Here is a 17439-nt window from a genome sequence, read left to right as displayed (position 1 = left end):
ACGAATGCATATTGATTTTGACTATTGAAATGTTATATAATAAGATTCTGTGATGTTTAAATGGCCTATTGTATAGATGTTTTCATATAAATCTAAGGCATATATGAAAATTTTCCTATACATTTATAAATTTCCCTCTATTTTTATAGTCATCCCCTTTGTCATTAGAAAAACCCTCTCTGACATATTTTTTTGCCTTGTTTGTGTTTATTTTGGTGAGTGAATGTGGACTATTTGCAATGTTTGATATGATAATAGAATGCAGCAAAGAAAATATTCAAATAATAATTTTTACAACCTAAAACTGAAATTGCATTGAAAATGCACAGCTGAAAATTCCAGAATTATATATCAGCTTAGATACTCAATGTTTTCACAAAACATTAACAGCCCAGTTCATAAAGTATCCCGTGTAATACAAATCAATAATACCCAGAATAAAGTAAGAGTTACAATTGATGAACTCACGGGTAAACATCCCTTAAACCCTCTGAAAGGGATGAATAACAGCAGCAAATGATGTAATCAGCCCTGCTAGCTCTCACTCAAACTATGCTGAAGAATGAATTTATTTTGTGTTTTTCAAATATTTTCTTTTCCTAGAATATAAAATACATGACAATGCATACAAGATTGAAATTACAATTTCTCTCTTCTATCTTTCATTATGCAACAACTGCAATGTATGCAAGTATATACAATGAACATGCTTGATTATTGAGATGTATTAAACCTGATTTATGTAATACCCCTCCCTTGCTAACATTATGGAATTTGCTGTTAAAGTTCTATCTAACTCTTCTGTGGACATATTAGCCCTTATCTAATACTTGAAATATGATACTTTGGAATGTAAGATAATTGATTAAATCAGATAGTAATGGTTACTTACTTGCAATGATGATACTTTCATGTGCCTATTTGATTATGATTACTTTTGTAATGATGATACTTTAATTACTCTTAGATAGTAAATGTAATTGCTTTCATGAGAATGTCATATGATAAGTCTTTAGATGATAATTAATGTATTGTGATGATGAGTTATTTATAATTGGATTATGATGCTATTTACACTTGTGATTTATTTATAGTACTTACCCCATACTTGCGTGTGTATGGTATGGGTGTCTATTTTGCATTTATGTTTGATGTGCCTGATATGGTTGAGGGAGGGAGTCATAGTCACCCGCTAGTCGGGATCTACACAATCCACCACTCCCCGCCATTGCTTGTTTAGCTTAGATATATATGCATATGTACATGCTAGTCCTTTATACAGGTTGTAGATACTGCGCATCGACTTCCCTGAATTGTCAAGATGAGCGTGCTTTATCACAATAACTCAATGGTAAGAATGGGTAGATAATGTTCAAGAAGAACATGTATCTGACTGTCTACCCTTATTAAACCCATGAGTTTTTTTCTTTGTGTTGTTAGATTTTGACTTCAGTTGGATTGCTTATGTTGCTTTTATGTGGTTTGACTATGTGATTTGCTCACTAAAAGATTTAATTATGATTTTTGGATTAATTACATGTTAAAATAAATTATTACCATATGATGATATTTAATTAATTAGAAATTAATTAAATGTGCGCTTTACTCTAAAAGACTTGATTTAAAAGTCTAATTTCAAAATTTGGATATTAAAAATTTAATATTGATTTATTGTAATTAATTAATTAATAATGATTAAATTATAGTTAAATTTAAATAATGGGCTTTAATTATTTTATTTTATTTGGCAAAAAGTGACAGAGCTTATATAATATATTAATAATATAAACTAGTTTACCAAGCTCCTCAGCAAAAGAACTAGCAAGAAAACTTTGATTCATTACATCGATGAATATGGACAGCTGTTTAGAAAATATAATGACAAGCAGTCCCAAAAAAGCTTGCTACAAATATATAAAAGATTGATCCCCAAATCATTTCTAAACCACTATGGGCACAAGGACCAAAATCCCCCCTTGACATGTAGTGTGGGTCAAAATACCTTTTCATTCACAATTTACACATTGGGATACATTTGTTTGATCTCCTCCAAAGTCAACAATAATGATACCCACTCCCAAGCAAATTTGACATGTTTGAGCACCACTTCCTCTGCATGGAAAACATGGCTGGTTATTGACTTGATTTGTCGCCTTATTGATTTGAATTTTGTAGAACACTAGAATACCAATACCGAAAGCAATGTTAACAAGACCGCCTCCCAAAACTCATAACAAAAGAAAATGAACAAATTTTCAAGCTCAAAAAATGGGTAAAACTGGGTAATAGTTGAATGTTGAAACTTCAAAATTGCAGCTTTTTGATATGAATCTATGATGCTTTCCATTCTCTCATTTGATTCATTTGATGACTTACTATTGGTATTCTACGTGTGGAAGGTTGGTTCCTTCGTCCCCTCTAGGTGGAGGTACCGTTTAGCATAGACCAATGGATTTGTGACATGTGCTTAACCGCCTCTCATGGATCCTTGTCTCTAGTTGTTGTGACATTCATTGATAGCTCGAGCTTTTGGTATAATGGCAACAATGATTCCAACAAGTGGTATCAGAGTACTGAGTTACGCGTTCAAATCCCTCCGGTCATGCTGAGGGGGAGATTGTTGGGAGGTTGGTGCCTATGTCTCCTCTAGGTGAAGGTATTGTTCAACATAGACCAATGGATTTGTGACATATGCTTAACCGCCTCCCGTGGATCCTTGGCTCTTGCTGTTGTGACATTCATTGACAGCTCGAGCTTATGGTGTAATGGCAGTGGTGATTCCAACACTACAGTCTTAGATGATGATTGAAAATGTTGCTATTTTCTATAACGATTTGATTAGATGTTAATTGCTATGCTCTATGATCATTGATGAATTATATTTGATGAATGGAATTGATAATTTTAAACTATGTTGTAGTGATGAATGTGAAATGGATTAATATATATATAAAGCCATCCCATACTCCTGCCAATAAAAAACGTCCCAGAAACTTTGGGGTAACAGGGCTTAATTATTACACTATTGATCACTAACAGAATAAATATGTAAATATTATTCTAATAGACCTAGAATGGCCTTTCATAGAAATTAATATAATGTCTTTTCTTTTTTCTTTCTTTCTACATCTCCTCCATTCTCCCTCTCCAATTTTAATCCTTATTGCATTTACCTCTGACAAACAAAGCAAATAGACACTATGTATGGCCGTAACAGCTAGTAATAACTAATGTAGTTAGTTAATGATCTTCCAGTTATTCAAAATTAAACTGTGTATAAGCCATTAGCCATATTCATGGACATCTACAACTTTCATGAATCCAAAAAACATCTGATTCTGACTTTAAAGCAACAGCTGAACCTTTTCTGGGATCAATCTAAGCAACTTGAACAACTTAAGCAGAACATGTCCTATTTTAGCCTTATAGAAGCAATATGTTAGATTACAGAAGTGCCAATTAGTAAATATCAAATCTATCACATACCTCAATAGCTGCATACTTCAATCTTAAGGCTTCTGAATCTCCAAGCTTCTCTGCAGCCTAAATATGTAACCATCCCATGCTTAACAGATCAATAGAATTAAGCAATAAATGGCTTTGTTGCAAGGTGCCATAAAACAAAAGTAGAAAGAGGAAAATAAAACCATAAAAGAAAAACAAATAAATAACTCCTTGAACACAACAATAAAATAGAAATACCAACCTCAATTATGATGTCAAAATATGCAATGGACTCATCATAAGATCCCGAAGACAGGCGTGCATTTGCCAACACTAGCTGCAATCTGAGTTCGGCTACTTTAAGGCAAAAGCCATAGGCTTCACGAAAATGAAAAATAGCTTCTTGCCCTTTAGTAACACATTGTTGAGCATTACTGAATGACTTTTGAAATGACCAAATCTCAGCCAAAACATGCCACCTGCATGTCACCCATATCAATGAACAGATCTGGATAAGATCATAACCTTGTAGGATGTAATATCTGTATTACCTGATAGGACCATGTAAAATTTGGATAGAATGTTTACCCAATAATGCAACTGGGGTCAAGCTGAAGTGCTTGCTCACAAATTGACTTTATGCGTTCCAAACTGCAAAATATGTAGGAGTGTTTTATAGCCTATGGAATAATGCAAAATCAAACCAATCAAGACAGATGGTGAACATATAACAGTAACACCACATAGAACAAAATCATTGGAGTCAACATGAAAACATACTAATGTTTTCTCAACAGAGTACAAAATAAAATAAAAATTTGATAATAGATAGTTCTCTTCCAAACCATGTTAAACAAGCAGCACCCAAGCAGTGGTATTTTAGGGTCTCTCATAAACATAAACAAAACCCATGAAAAAACATAAGAGTGCAGCTATGTACACTAAAAGTTGTAACAAATGAATGGAGGCCCAGAAAAAGTGAGATCTCGTGTAGCTAAAATACGATGGCTGTGGAAGTGCAAATCAAACATATGACATCTTCAACATTTCTGTGTTTATCTGGATACAGTTACAGTCTACCAAACCTGGTTCATATCTCAACAGATGTGCCTTTATCCATGTGTGTGTGTATATATTTGCACTCCTAACTTCCATCACCACATCAGGGTTCATAGCCCTCAATCCATGAAACCAATCTCCTGTCTCCCCCTCTCCCAGTTGAAAGTTCCAGATTTCTGTGAAAGACCACTAATATATCTTTTACGCAGTTAAATTATAGCCTATCCAAGATCAGAATGGTTTTCTATAGATGGAAACATAACTGCTATTGACATTTCATTCAGTATCAGTACATAATGGGATACTCTGTGGCTGTGTGGACATGGAAAAGTTTGCACCACATACAGGGAACTGAGCCTGCAGTAAGAAGAGGCAACAAACCTAAGGAAAAACACCAGATGAGGGTAAAAGAAAGTCCTATGTGTCATGGAAGGTGATTGACCTGTCCAAATAGGATCAGGTTTGAACTTTGTAACAGTTATAGAGGTACTAAGGTCTTTCTTACCTGTACTTTGTTATCATTCGCATGTTTTGGTGGCTTTACATGGTGGCCGAGTGGTAGTCTGGTTATCAGTAGCAGTTCCTCATCTGTTGTTGATTTGCCATAGGGAGTCAGCATGTAGCTTCTAAAGTAATGGGATGGATAATCCCCAAGATATCCCCATGCCTTTCCCATGTGAGCATCACTTCGCAGAGAATGCCATGCGGTCCATTCAAGTTCATGAGAGATGAATCTTTTTTGGTCAACAATCACAAGAGATAGACCTTGGAGTTTGACTTAACATTGACATGCGGAAAATTCCTGCGAACTGATATTACACAAGGATGCACTGCAAAAGCAAAAAGAGCTTAAAAAACGAACAGCTACAGAGCTCCAAATCAATGGTTCATGAGGCATGATACTTGCCCAAGATGTTGAAATGAGTGAGCAAACTTCGCAGAACTAATTTTGAAGAAAACTCCATGTTTAAGCATGCTTGATCAGCAACAGCACGCTGATAGGTGACCTCCTGACTATAAGGATACTTCACTCTTGTGAGAATGGCCCAATGCAATGAATGTCATGTGCACCATTTATATCATGGGAAATAGGATCCTACGAATTACTACCAATGAAAGATGAGTCAAGAAGATTTTTTTCCAATTGGCACATGGCTAATTCCTGAAAATGTAAAGTACATTCTGATGCACTGCACAAATACAAAATGCACTAATTCACGACATCACTGTCAAAAACCAAATTGGTGTACCATATGAAACATAGCAGGGACCTCCTCAGCCTTTTTCACACTAGTGGAAAAAAAGAGGACATATTAGACACATACCCATAAACCAGCAGATCAAGGATTTCCCTTTAAGAAGACTCTATTTTTTGTATTCCTTCAATGAGCAATTCAGCTTTATATAGGGTGCCTATGCATTAGTAGGGATTCTTCTTCTTATTAGTCAAAGAAGGCTTTGAAAAAGTTCCTTAAAGCAATTTGTTGGTGAACTCATGCAATTCTCTTTCAAAACCTAGCTGGACTCAGGCAAATCACTCATTTGAAGGGCATTAACATGTGTCACCTAACATGAGATTGGAGGAAACCATAACCTCCTGAACAACAGTGTCAATAAGTCAGCTAACTAGTGGTTAGAAGCTGGGCATGTGGACGGCAAAGATGCTTTGCAAGGGAAGAGAGCTCAACAAAGGGAGAAAGTGTGCATTTGAGCTAAATTCAAATATTTGTCACAGAAATTTAAGTAAGCTTTACACGAGACCAAGACTAGAGAACCTAAGAAAGCCATCCTCTCTCCAACATCAACTTCTATCATTAATTGGATAAAGAAGAAACTTCAAACATTCATAAATAAGAGGATTATCCAGTCTAACAATTGTCAATGTGATTTTCAATTGTAATTTTACCTAAACATTATGATTCATAGAAGATATGCATTGATTATGTAAGTCCATGATTGACAAGTACCCTATTCCAAAGACTGATGGATTTTGGAAAACCTTTAATGGGTCAAGTATTTTGTAAAGCTAGATTCAAATCAAGAAAGAGTTGTGATGGTGTATAAAAGAACAAAAATTGAAGATATTGTTGGAAACTACAATTATTATCTTGTCATTGATGTCAAACCTATTGGTGAGACAGTTTGTTATTTGATTGAAGTGTCATATCCATTTGATCGATGAAGAGGATTTGAGAAGTTGTTCATAACAAAAGCATCTAAAGGATAGGTTGAGTTATGATTAGGAAACTACAAATGGACACTTGATTAGTTGGACTTTGACAAGATGTATTGATTGTTTAAATCATGTTGCAAGAGAAGAAGCCAGTAATGTTGAAGTCTAGAAAGTGTGAGCAATAGAGTAGAAGATTAAAGAATTTTGATGTAAATGTCGACTGATGTTAGTGTCAACCGAGTCACAGTAAGTGTCGAGCAAAGTTAGTAGTGCCCGAATGACAAAGTATTTGCCAAGCAAGAAGTTTTATAGCGACCAAGTAACCTAGTGATGACAGAGTGTCTGAACTTAGTGTTGGCCAAGGAACAACATTTCAACTGTTTGCGAGGATTCATAATTTCCAACCGACTAAATTGATTTCTTGGGATATGGAAAGCGCGTTGAAGATAAGGATCGATGAGTTGGATCATTTAATGTCAGGAGAGGATTAGGTAAACAACCTAAGAGATGGATTCGAAGAGAAGTTTCTAGAAAAGAAAAGAAAAACAAGATGGCGGACAGATACAATGTATTTGATGGATCTAATCATAAACCTTAAGTTCTATGATGGTGTTTAAGTGGCAAAAGATCAAAATTACCTATTTAAGAAGCGTTTGTGCATGTGCCCGTATGCGGATGTTTGCAAAATTGAAGTTGTGATAGATGTTGTCGACTGGCGAATCTAAGCAGAAGGCTGAATCGAGTTGAGAAGAAGTGAAGTGCGATTGCTTGAAGGGTTGCCAAGCAAATCAGAGATTGAGATGACAATAAAGGCAAGACAATGAATCAATTTTGTGAGCTGAACAAAGATATGTCCATGCAAAGTGAATTGTACTTAACAAATCAAACTACTTGTTACTTTCTAACCATTGTGAACAGTATTTGAAATCCTTTAATCAAGGTTGACCTAACAGTCATATATAAATCCTTTAACAGGGTGATATTTTAATAGAATGTTTTAAAGTCCTAACAAGGCCACTCCTAACAGGATGATTAAATCCTTTAACAAAGTCACATTTAACAGTGTGTTTTTATAACCTTTAACAAGGTTGGCTCCTAACAAGGGTCACTTCAAATGAGTAAAAATTGGTGAGATGTTGCTGGTGGTTTTTCCCAAATTGGGTTTCCATGTTAAATCCTAGTGTCAAACTTGTGTGGATGATATTATGATGTTTTATTGATTAATGTTTACATTCTACAAGTCTGTTATTTTAGAATAGTGGACAACTAGTTAATGTTACTAAAAGTTTACAGTAGAGACTAAGCAATGAAATAATAAGATCTGAAGTTGTTTAAGGCCCCATTTGTTTGCTGGAATTAACCTGGAATAGGGAAACGGAAATAGGAAAATTGGAATAAATCTATTCCAATTTTGGCCCAAAATGAGAATAAATCGAATTCTAATTTATTTTTGGAATTCGATTTATTCTCGTTTTGGGCCAAAATTGGAATAGATTTATTCCAATTTTCCTATTCCCGTTTCCCTATTCCAGGTTAATTCCAGCAAACAAACGGGGCCTAAGTGTTTGTTTGTTCAATTGGTACATCTAGACCATGGATAACTGATTCACCCCTCCTCTCAGTTATTCTAAATATTCTAACTATTGGTATGAGAGAATTGGTGCTTGTAGAGAGAACTTTGAAGGTACTCAAAGCTAAAGATCATTGCGTACAAAAGGGAGCAACCAAAGTTGAACAAGGAGAACTTTCCTACATGGCAAAAGTTGATGAGGCTACATATAGCTAGTATTGATGATGTTGCACTAGATTTTCTAGACAATGTATATGTGGATATAATAACAATCCCTCTAACTGCTCAACAACTGAAAGAAAAGCAAGAACACGATCAGTCAATGTTGGAGATTGCTTCAGCCCTAAACTATGTTGAGTTTGATGACCTAAAAGAGTACAAGAATTCAAAGGAAATGTGGGATAAACAGAAAACCATATATGTAGGAGATGATAATGTCTTAAGAGCCAAATTAGAAAATCTGAAAGGTAAGTTTGATAAAATGAGAATGACAGAAGGTGAGAACATAGTTCAATATTGTACAAGAATCAAAGAGGTTGTCAATGCTATTAAAGGAGCTAAAGGAAAGATTGAAGATGAAACAATAATCAGCAAGGTGTTGAGAACTCTACTTCCTATCTATGCTATTAGGGTTTATGCACTACAAGAACTGAGATGTACCCCAGGTAATGCCCTAACTCTGAAAGGTGTAATTGGTAGGCTTACTGCTTTAGAGAACACCCTGAAGGATTTGTAGATCCCAGCAACAAGAATATGGTATGCAAGCTGCACAAAGCTTTATATGGTTTGAAACAAGCCATTAGAGCATGGTATGAAAGACTGCATAACTATTTACAGAAGATTAGTTTTGCAAGAACAAATGATAATAGCAATCTATCTCTATTTGAAAACTGGCAAGGACAATGAGGTATTATTATCTGAATTTTTTGTTGATGATATTATATATGGAGACAAGGAAGCATTATGTAAATCATTTGTTGATGAAATGAAGAAGGAATTTGAAATGTCAATGTTTGGTGAGATCAAATTCTTTGTTGGTTTACAAGTATATCAAATGAAGCAAGGTATCTTCATTACTCAATCCAAAAATATCAAGGAGATATTGAAAACTTTTGGAATGGAAGGTTCAAAACCAGTGAATACACCTATAGTTATTGGACATAAACTATCTAAGAATGATGATTCTGCTCATGTGAACCAAACACAATACAAATCAATGATTGGTAAACTGCAATATGTAATCGATAGCAGACCAAATACTGCACTAGTAGTTGGGATAGTTGCAAGATTATCAGCAAGTCCTAAGGAAAATCACATTATGGCAATAAAAAGAATACTGAGATATCTTAAAGGAATCGAACACTATGGATTGTATTACAAGAAGAATGATAGACTTGAACTAAAGGTGTCCACTAACTCTGATGGGGCAGGAAATGTTGATGACAGGAAGAGCAAAAGTGGTGGTGCATTCTTTCTAGGAAAGCCACTGATTTCATGGACAAGCAAGAAGCAAAATTGCATTTCCCAATCAACAGTTGACGCTAAGTATGTGGCAACAGCAGTGAATTGTTCAAATATCATATGGATCAAGTAATTGTTGAAAGGTATGAAGGAAAATATTACCGATCCAATGGTTATCTATTGTGATAACACAAGTGTTATTTAACATATCAAAATACCATGTTATGCACACAAAAACAAAGCACATTGCTATCAAGTATCATTACTTGAGATTACCAGTTCATGACAAAGAAGTGAAATTAGAATATGTGAACACAAAAGAACAAATAGCTAATATATTCACTAAAGCTTTACCTAAGGATGCTCGTGAATATCTTAGAGGTAAACTAGGGGTGATTCCACTAGATAAAGCTACTTAAGAAAAAGTGAAGCATTGCATCAAATGTGTTGATCACACTATCTTACAAATTGATGTGGACAATTCTACTTTAGGAGATTGCCTAAGGTAGTAGTAAAGAAGAAAGACAAAATAATGGATCAATCATATGGAGATGACAGATGAAGAATTCAGAACTGACATGAAAGTAACTACATGAAACGATGCATGAGAAAGAGATAATGTCTTTTGGCATTGTTGTCAAAGAGGGAGAGAACATCTAAGAAACCAAAAGGGAGAGATTATCAGAGAGTTGCAGATAAAGATCACAATGATAGAGGGAGAAAGTGAAAGCTAGCAAAGACATGCTAAGTAAGAGAGTGTAATTACTTAGATAAAGATCACAATGATAGAGGGAGAAAGTGAAAGCTAGCAAAGACATGCTAAGTAAGAGAGTGTAAGTAAGTAAGAGAGGTTGTTCATAAGATTTAATTGAGGTATTGCTAGACCAGAGATATGAATCAGAATGAAACTAAGGATATTAATGAATATATGATATATTGAGGGTGTTGCTCGAGAATGTATAAGTTTTGGATTGTATGGTAACTTGAAATATTCCTAAAATATTTCAAGAGGTGTTGCCATCAATGCCAAAGAGGGAGATTGTTGGAAACTACAATTGAAACAATTGCTATGTTGTCATTGATGTCAAATCTATCGGTGAGACAATTTGCTATCTGATCTAAGAGTCATATCTATTTGATTGATGAAGAGAATTTGAGAAGTTGTTCATAACAAAAGCATCTAGAGGATAAGTTGAGTTATGATGAGGAAACTACAAATGGACACTTGATTAGTTGGACTTTGACAAGATGTATTGGTTGTTTAAATCATGTTGCAAGAGGAGAAGCCAATAATGTTCAAGTCTTGAAACTATGAGCAACAAAATATAAGACTAAAGAATTTTGATGTACATGCCAAATGATGCTAGTGTCAACTGAGCCATACTAAGTATCGAGCAAAGTCAGTGTTGACAGTGCATCTGCCAAGCAAGAAGTTTTATAGCGACCGAGTAACCTAATGATGAACAAGTGTCAAAAGTTAGTGTTGGCCAAGGAACTACATTTCAACTGTTTGCGAGGAATCCTAATTTCCAGCCGACTAAATTGATTTCTTGGGATATGAAAAGTGTGTTTAAGATAAGGATCGATGAGTTGGATCATTTAATGTCACGAGAGGATTAGGTAAACAACCTAAGAGATGGATTCCAAGAGATGTTTCTAGAAAAGGGCAAAACAAGATGGTGAACAAATACAATATATTTGATAGATCTAATCGTAAACCCTAAGATCTACGGTGGTGTTTAAGTGGCAAAAGATCAGAATTGCCTATTTAAGGAGGTACAAAGGCGAACTTATAGCTTCTCTGCATGTGTCTGTATGCGGATGCTTGTAAAGTTGAAGCTATGAAAGATGTCGACTGGCAAATCTAAGCAGAAGGCTAAATCGAGTTGAGAAAAATGGAGGCCAAACAGTGAATCAGTTTTGTGAGTTGAACAAATATCTGTACATGCAAAGTGAGTTGTACTTAACAGATCAAGCCTGCTATTATTTTCAAACCATTGTGAACAGTATTTGAAATCTTTTGATCAAGGTTAACCTAATAGGTATAGTGACCTAACAGCCATATGTAAATCCCTTAATAGGGTGACATTCTAATGGAATGTTCTGAAGTCCTCTAACAAGACCACTCCTAACAGGGTGATTAAATCCTTTAACAAGGTCACATTTAATAGTGTGTTTTGTAACCTTTAATAGGGTTGGCTCCTAACAAGGCTCACTACAGTAGAGCAAAAATATGTGACATGTTGATGGTAGTTTTTCCCAAATTGGGTTTCCACGTTAATTCCTAATGCCAAACTTGTGTGGATGATATTATTATGTTTTATTGATTAACAATTAGATTCTACAAATGTGTTATTTTAGAGCAGTGGATAGGTAGTTAATGTTACTAAAAGTCTATAGTAGAGACTAAGCAATGAAATGATAAAATCTAAAATTGTTTAAGTGTTTGTTTGTTCAATTGGTATATATGGACCATGGATAATTGATTCACCCCCCTCTCAATTATTCTAAATCTTCTAATAGATAAAGCAATTTATATCAGTTACTTATACTTCACGTGACACAATGCTCATGCTTTCATAAGATTGATGAATGTGATTTTGTGGCCAATTGTTTACTTAGATGATATATTGGATTTTGGAAAAATTACTAGCAAAATTCTAATGCATGTGAGACAAGATTTGTAAGCATTCAAGGAGAGTAAGCTAGGATTTAATAAATAGAAATATGAAAATGCAAAATAATCACTATAATCATTATTATATGACAACTAGTTGGAAATTGAACATTGAGAATTGAATTTGAAAAAGTGGAATGCAAATTGAAGTGGGCCCAAGACTCTAACTGAGCTGAAAACGGGAGCTTTGTGGTGTCTGTCAAACAATTGAGAAAGATTGTTGTCTGGAATTATAGAAAGTCTGCATTCCATTAGAGAGACTAGTAAGCTCTTTACATGAAATATAACCAGCAAGATGAATTGGTTAAATTGAATCATAGAATAAGAATTGTTTTTAACATTCTGATACTATCTAATTTCTGGCTGAGATTGTGATAGGCAATTATGGTCTAGAGGCTATCCTATTACAAGTAGGTACGTTAATAAATCATTAATCAGGGTTCTTCCATGTAGAGATTTATAAGTAGCATGCATATGATAAGGAATTGTGAGTAATTGTTCAAGCAGTTACAAAAAGAGAGCAATATCTATTTGCTTGCAAATCATGTCCACTATTTTTGTAAAGGGAGACATATCATAAGCAAGTGATACCATTTCCAGATTTCTGCATTCTTATAGCAGGCCATGCATAATATGGTGAGGGTTAGTAGCATTTTTTGATGTTGATGCAGGAGCATCTTGCATCACGAAAACAGGGGTGTCATCAAAATTATTTTTTAAAAAATAGAGAAAAGTAGAAAAAGAGGAATTTCTATTTTCAAGGTGCATAGGTGGCGTAAATAGAAAAATAAGAAAATGGTTGTCATTTCATTTATCGAGGTGTGTAGGTGGCCTCTTAGGAGTTTGTGGAAAGTTCCTTAAATCATGCATTTAATATTTGTTGTGATCCACAAAGGAAATGCAATTTTCTAATTGGCCACATAGTGATGCTTAGTTATACTGGGGTGGGAATTTAATATTTGTTTTAAGGTAGTTGTATTTACTTTTTATCCCACATTGGTTGTGTTTGTAATATCTTGGGCGGTAAGTGCCTATATAAGAAAAGCTTATGAGCATTAGTAATCAAGCTCTTCAAGTGTAAGCTCTTGTAGTGAAGCTCTCAAAGTGTGATCTCTTCTTGTAAGCAAGCTTTGGAGGTGAAAGATCTTAGTGTATAAGATCTTAACTGGGAAATTCTTCTTGGTGAAGCTCTTCTTTGTGGAAGTCCTCTTGGTGGAAGCTCTTATTTGGGAGTTCTCTTATGTTGAAGCATTTGTAAACTTCTTTTGAAAGAAGTCATATCTATGATGTCATATTGTTGATGTTGTAAGAATTTTCAAGTATAATAAAAGCATGCTTTGCGAAGCATTTTATCTTCTCTTTGTCTCCATATTTTTATATTCTTGGTTGTGAGTTGGTAAGGGTGGTTTGGCCCTTCGTCAGATGTTCAAGGGAAGTTGAGGCATCTTTAGAAAATAAATTTCAGTCCAAATGTTAATAGTACAATCTTCCTTAGTAGCCATACCATTTTGATCATGAACCACTCAATTTGGTAATGCTTCTTTAATGCGCAATTAGTTTCTGGATTTGATCATGTATATTTTTTTTTTATCATCAACATTTTGTATCACAAAAAAACAAGAGGATATGAAAAGAAAGAAAAATATGCAGACTAGCCTCTCCAAAGGGCAATAAAAAGGCCAAGGAGAAAGAGAGACACACCTCGAAGTGAAGAAAAAGAAGGAAAGGGATAAAAATCAAGAAAGAAAGAAAATAAACAAACAACATCAAGCAACTAAATGAATAAATAAAGAAACAAAACCAGCCCATTTAAAACAAAAATTAGACCTAAAAATTTGAATAAAAAGAAGAGAAATAGTAAAGAAATAAAACGGATAAATAAGAGTACAAAGAAAACTCATAATTATATAAATATACTATTGATATATAAAAAGGGCAGCATGTATTCTAACAAGTAGAACACATATATATAAATAATATAAATAATAATATCTATAACTACTGAACTAATTAAAAAATATTATATAAAAATAACACCAATTTTTATATGTGCGCATGTGTACTAAATATAAGAAGTGTATATACTACTTAAATATAAATATATAAATGTACTATTGACATAAACAACTAAAGATATATATAATTCTTAAGTATGAGAACTATATATACTTTTAGGCAACAATATAAAATATATATAATAAGCAATGACAAAGACAGCACCAATATAAACAAAAGGCTAACTAAACAAAAAACTTGAGAGAAATGAAATAATAAAAGCTAAACAAATAGAAGGAAATACAAAAAACTAAATAGACACCCAAAAAAACGAAAGTAAGAATCTATAGCTTATCCACATATATACTCTAACAAAAGTTATATATATATATATATATATATATATATATATATATATATATATATAGTAATTATGCATATATACATACCAATATATATGCATAATTACATATAATCTAAATATTATATGTAAGTATGTGTGTGTATATATGTATTTATACATATATAAGGGTAAATATATGTGATAATATATACAATATATTAAAATACATAATAATATATATAATATAAAATGAATGTAATTACATATATTATATTATTTATATAATTACATATATATATATATACATATATATACGCAAAAAGATAAAGACCACACACAACAAAAACTAAACAACCACAACACACCTAAGATAGAGAAAGAAAAAATGAACAAAAAAGAGAAAGAGAAGAGAAGAGGAAGAAAGAGGAGGCACAAGAGCAAGAAAGAGCGCAAAAGCATCAAAACCGGTCTAACAAAGCGAAAAGATAAAAGACAAAAACATTTGCATGTGCTTTTTGTTACATCCCAAATTTTGCCTAATTTAAAAATGTTCATAGAGTCATTGGGATTTCGTGTGAAGTTAGTTGACTAGTAAAATTAGTTAATTGATATGATCATGTGAAATGGTAATATGGTTATTCGTTATAATTTCATGTGAAGATGACGTGTTAATTACTTGTTATGATGTTATTATGATTATTGTTATTTTGAAATCATGGAAGAATTGATTACTCGTTTTAAGTTCATAGAAAGTGAAATGGTAGTTAGATGTTATGATGTTTTATAATAAAAAGGTAACTTGTTATAGTAATTTTGATTTATTTTGAGGAATATGTTCTTATAGTGGAAAATTCGCTTTTGCAAGAGTACGTCAAAGGGGGGAAGCATTGCTAGAGAGGACTCGGGCAAGGGACACCAATTTGCCTATGGGTCTACAAGCATGAATTCTAACCACCAAAGCTAAGGGGTAAATGGCTAGGCAAGCAAATGTACACTATGGATTACCATGAACTACCCAGTCAATAAATATGCATATATAAAGAGAAGATCACTAAGAATTAAATTAAAATGTGTTACCTTATAAAATTGGATGATCTTAGAGCATCATGTGTTGTTGTTATGTCCTAATATAATAATACCATAATACCTACATGTGCTTGCATATGCATATACACATATATGTATCTATGCATAAAATCCGAATGAGGCACACATATACACCCACTTAATGTATGGTGTATACTTTGATGCATTGTTGGATTATCACACATATCTATATACGTGTTTACATAAATACACAAGTATAGGTGGATATAGGATGATAATATTATATTGAGACATTAATTGAGTTATTTTTACTCCTTGGCCATAGCTTCATTATTTTATCTTGGGCAGCCATAATTTTGTACTATTTTCATCGAGCCTTATGATGATCGATGGTCAATTTAATCATATTACCACATACTTGTATTGATGGCTTTTGGTATTCCTACTCCTCACCGCCTTCACATTTCTTATTCGTAACTACGCATGCAGCCAAGAGATAGATTTATGGCGCGATAGCTCATATTGAACAACATTCTTATCTTCGCCAGAGTGAATACCATCACTTACGGCCTGCAATACTTTCTTTTCATTTTGCTTCACATTCTTTTCTCTGTGAATCGTACACATTGCAGTAGATAGTTCTCTCAACTTAATCAAGCGTCATTTGTTCATCTCTGTTACTTGGTGCCAAGCTTCTTACACCGGGCGTCAAAAATCAATCGCAAACCTTTTTGCATTGCACATAACAACCTTACACCTGTGTTACCAGCATTGCTTAAGAACCAATTGAGCATTTCAAGAGGCAACTCAATGTCAAGTTATGAAAATACCTCTACTGAATTATATTCTTTTAATTTGTTATAGTGAGGCTATAGTTGTAACCTGGATTTGGAAAGCAATATTAATGTTGATAGAGCCTTGATCGAATATGATCAAATGTTTCTTTCATTATATAAGAACAGTAAGCTAGCTCCAAATCGAGCAAGACTGTGCCATTTTCTATATGAACAATTTCTTTTCAGAATCATAGTTAACTAAAGTAATGTTTGAAGTGCGACATTATACAGAGTTTTTTACAATATATTCTCTAAAATAAGAGACTACACCATTATGAAATCAAGAATTATTTATCTTTTGTAATGCCATGGCCCAGGTTGGGCAGATGCAATGGCTAGGATTATAAAATGCTTTTACATCCACCCAATGATTCATCAAGGAAGACCGACATGGTCAAGATGAAGGGTGTGAAATGACAATCATTGAACTATGGTTTCTTCTTGCATGATAAAGGAAAAAACAATCAGTAAGATAAGCAAGTAATAAAAGATGTTCAAAATCCATATCAGCTCATGGTAGCCATTATATAAGTCTTGGTTGTCAAGTCGAGTGGTGGGTGATCGGGTACATAGTGCCACACAAATCCTTGGCCAAGGTAGGTTAGTGGCATGGTTGTCGTTCTAATCACTAGAGGTCATAGTTGCTAGTAGTTAGCAGATAGGTATATGGAAGGTATCCTAAGCCTAGCTGATTGTTTAGCCAACACTCTAACACCAAGATGCTTAGTGGTTGGACAGTGGCATCCTAAGCTTAATCCCAAGGTAGGGAGGGCATTTCTCAATAGAGATTGTGTGGGGATACTTAAGGGTTTGTGGTTGGGAGATTAAGCCCTT

General features: G+C 33.9%; 1 protein-coding gene across 3 annotated transcripts in view; it reads right to left on the bottom strand.

Moving 5' to 3' along the window:
• Window positions 1-17439, bottom strand: part of LOC149529210 (Tetratricopeptide repeat (TPR)-like superfamily protein) — a 185194-nt gene that overhangs the window by 118903 nt on the left and 48852 nt on the right. For all 3 annotated transcript variants that reach the window (XM_089811601.1, XM_089811602.1, XM_089811603.1), the window contains exons 4-6: window positions 4033-4095; window positions 3707-3923; window positions 3487-3543 (exon numbers count right to left, since the gene is read on the bottom strand). In XM_089811601.1, the coding sequence (XP_089667727.1) occupies window positions 3487-3543; window positions 3707-3923; window positions 4033-4095 (337 nt within the window). The remainder of the gene's footprint in view (window positions 1-3486; window positions 3544-3706; window positions 3924-4032; window positions 4096-17439) is intronic.

The sequence above is a fragment of the Cupressus sempervirens genome, chromosome 11 (genome assembly GCF_028749045.1).
Source record: "Cupressus sempervirens isolate cs-2001-9-10 chromosome 11, ASM2874904v1, whole genome shotgun sequence".
In the NCBI taxonomy this organism is placed as follows: Eukaryota; Viridiplantae; Streptophyta; class Pinopsida; order Cupressales; family Cupressaceae; genus Cupressus; species Cupressus sempervirens.
The sequence above is the reverse complement of the archived record's forward strand: the minus strand, read 5'-3'. Positions and strand labels throughout refer to the sequence as shown.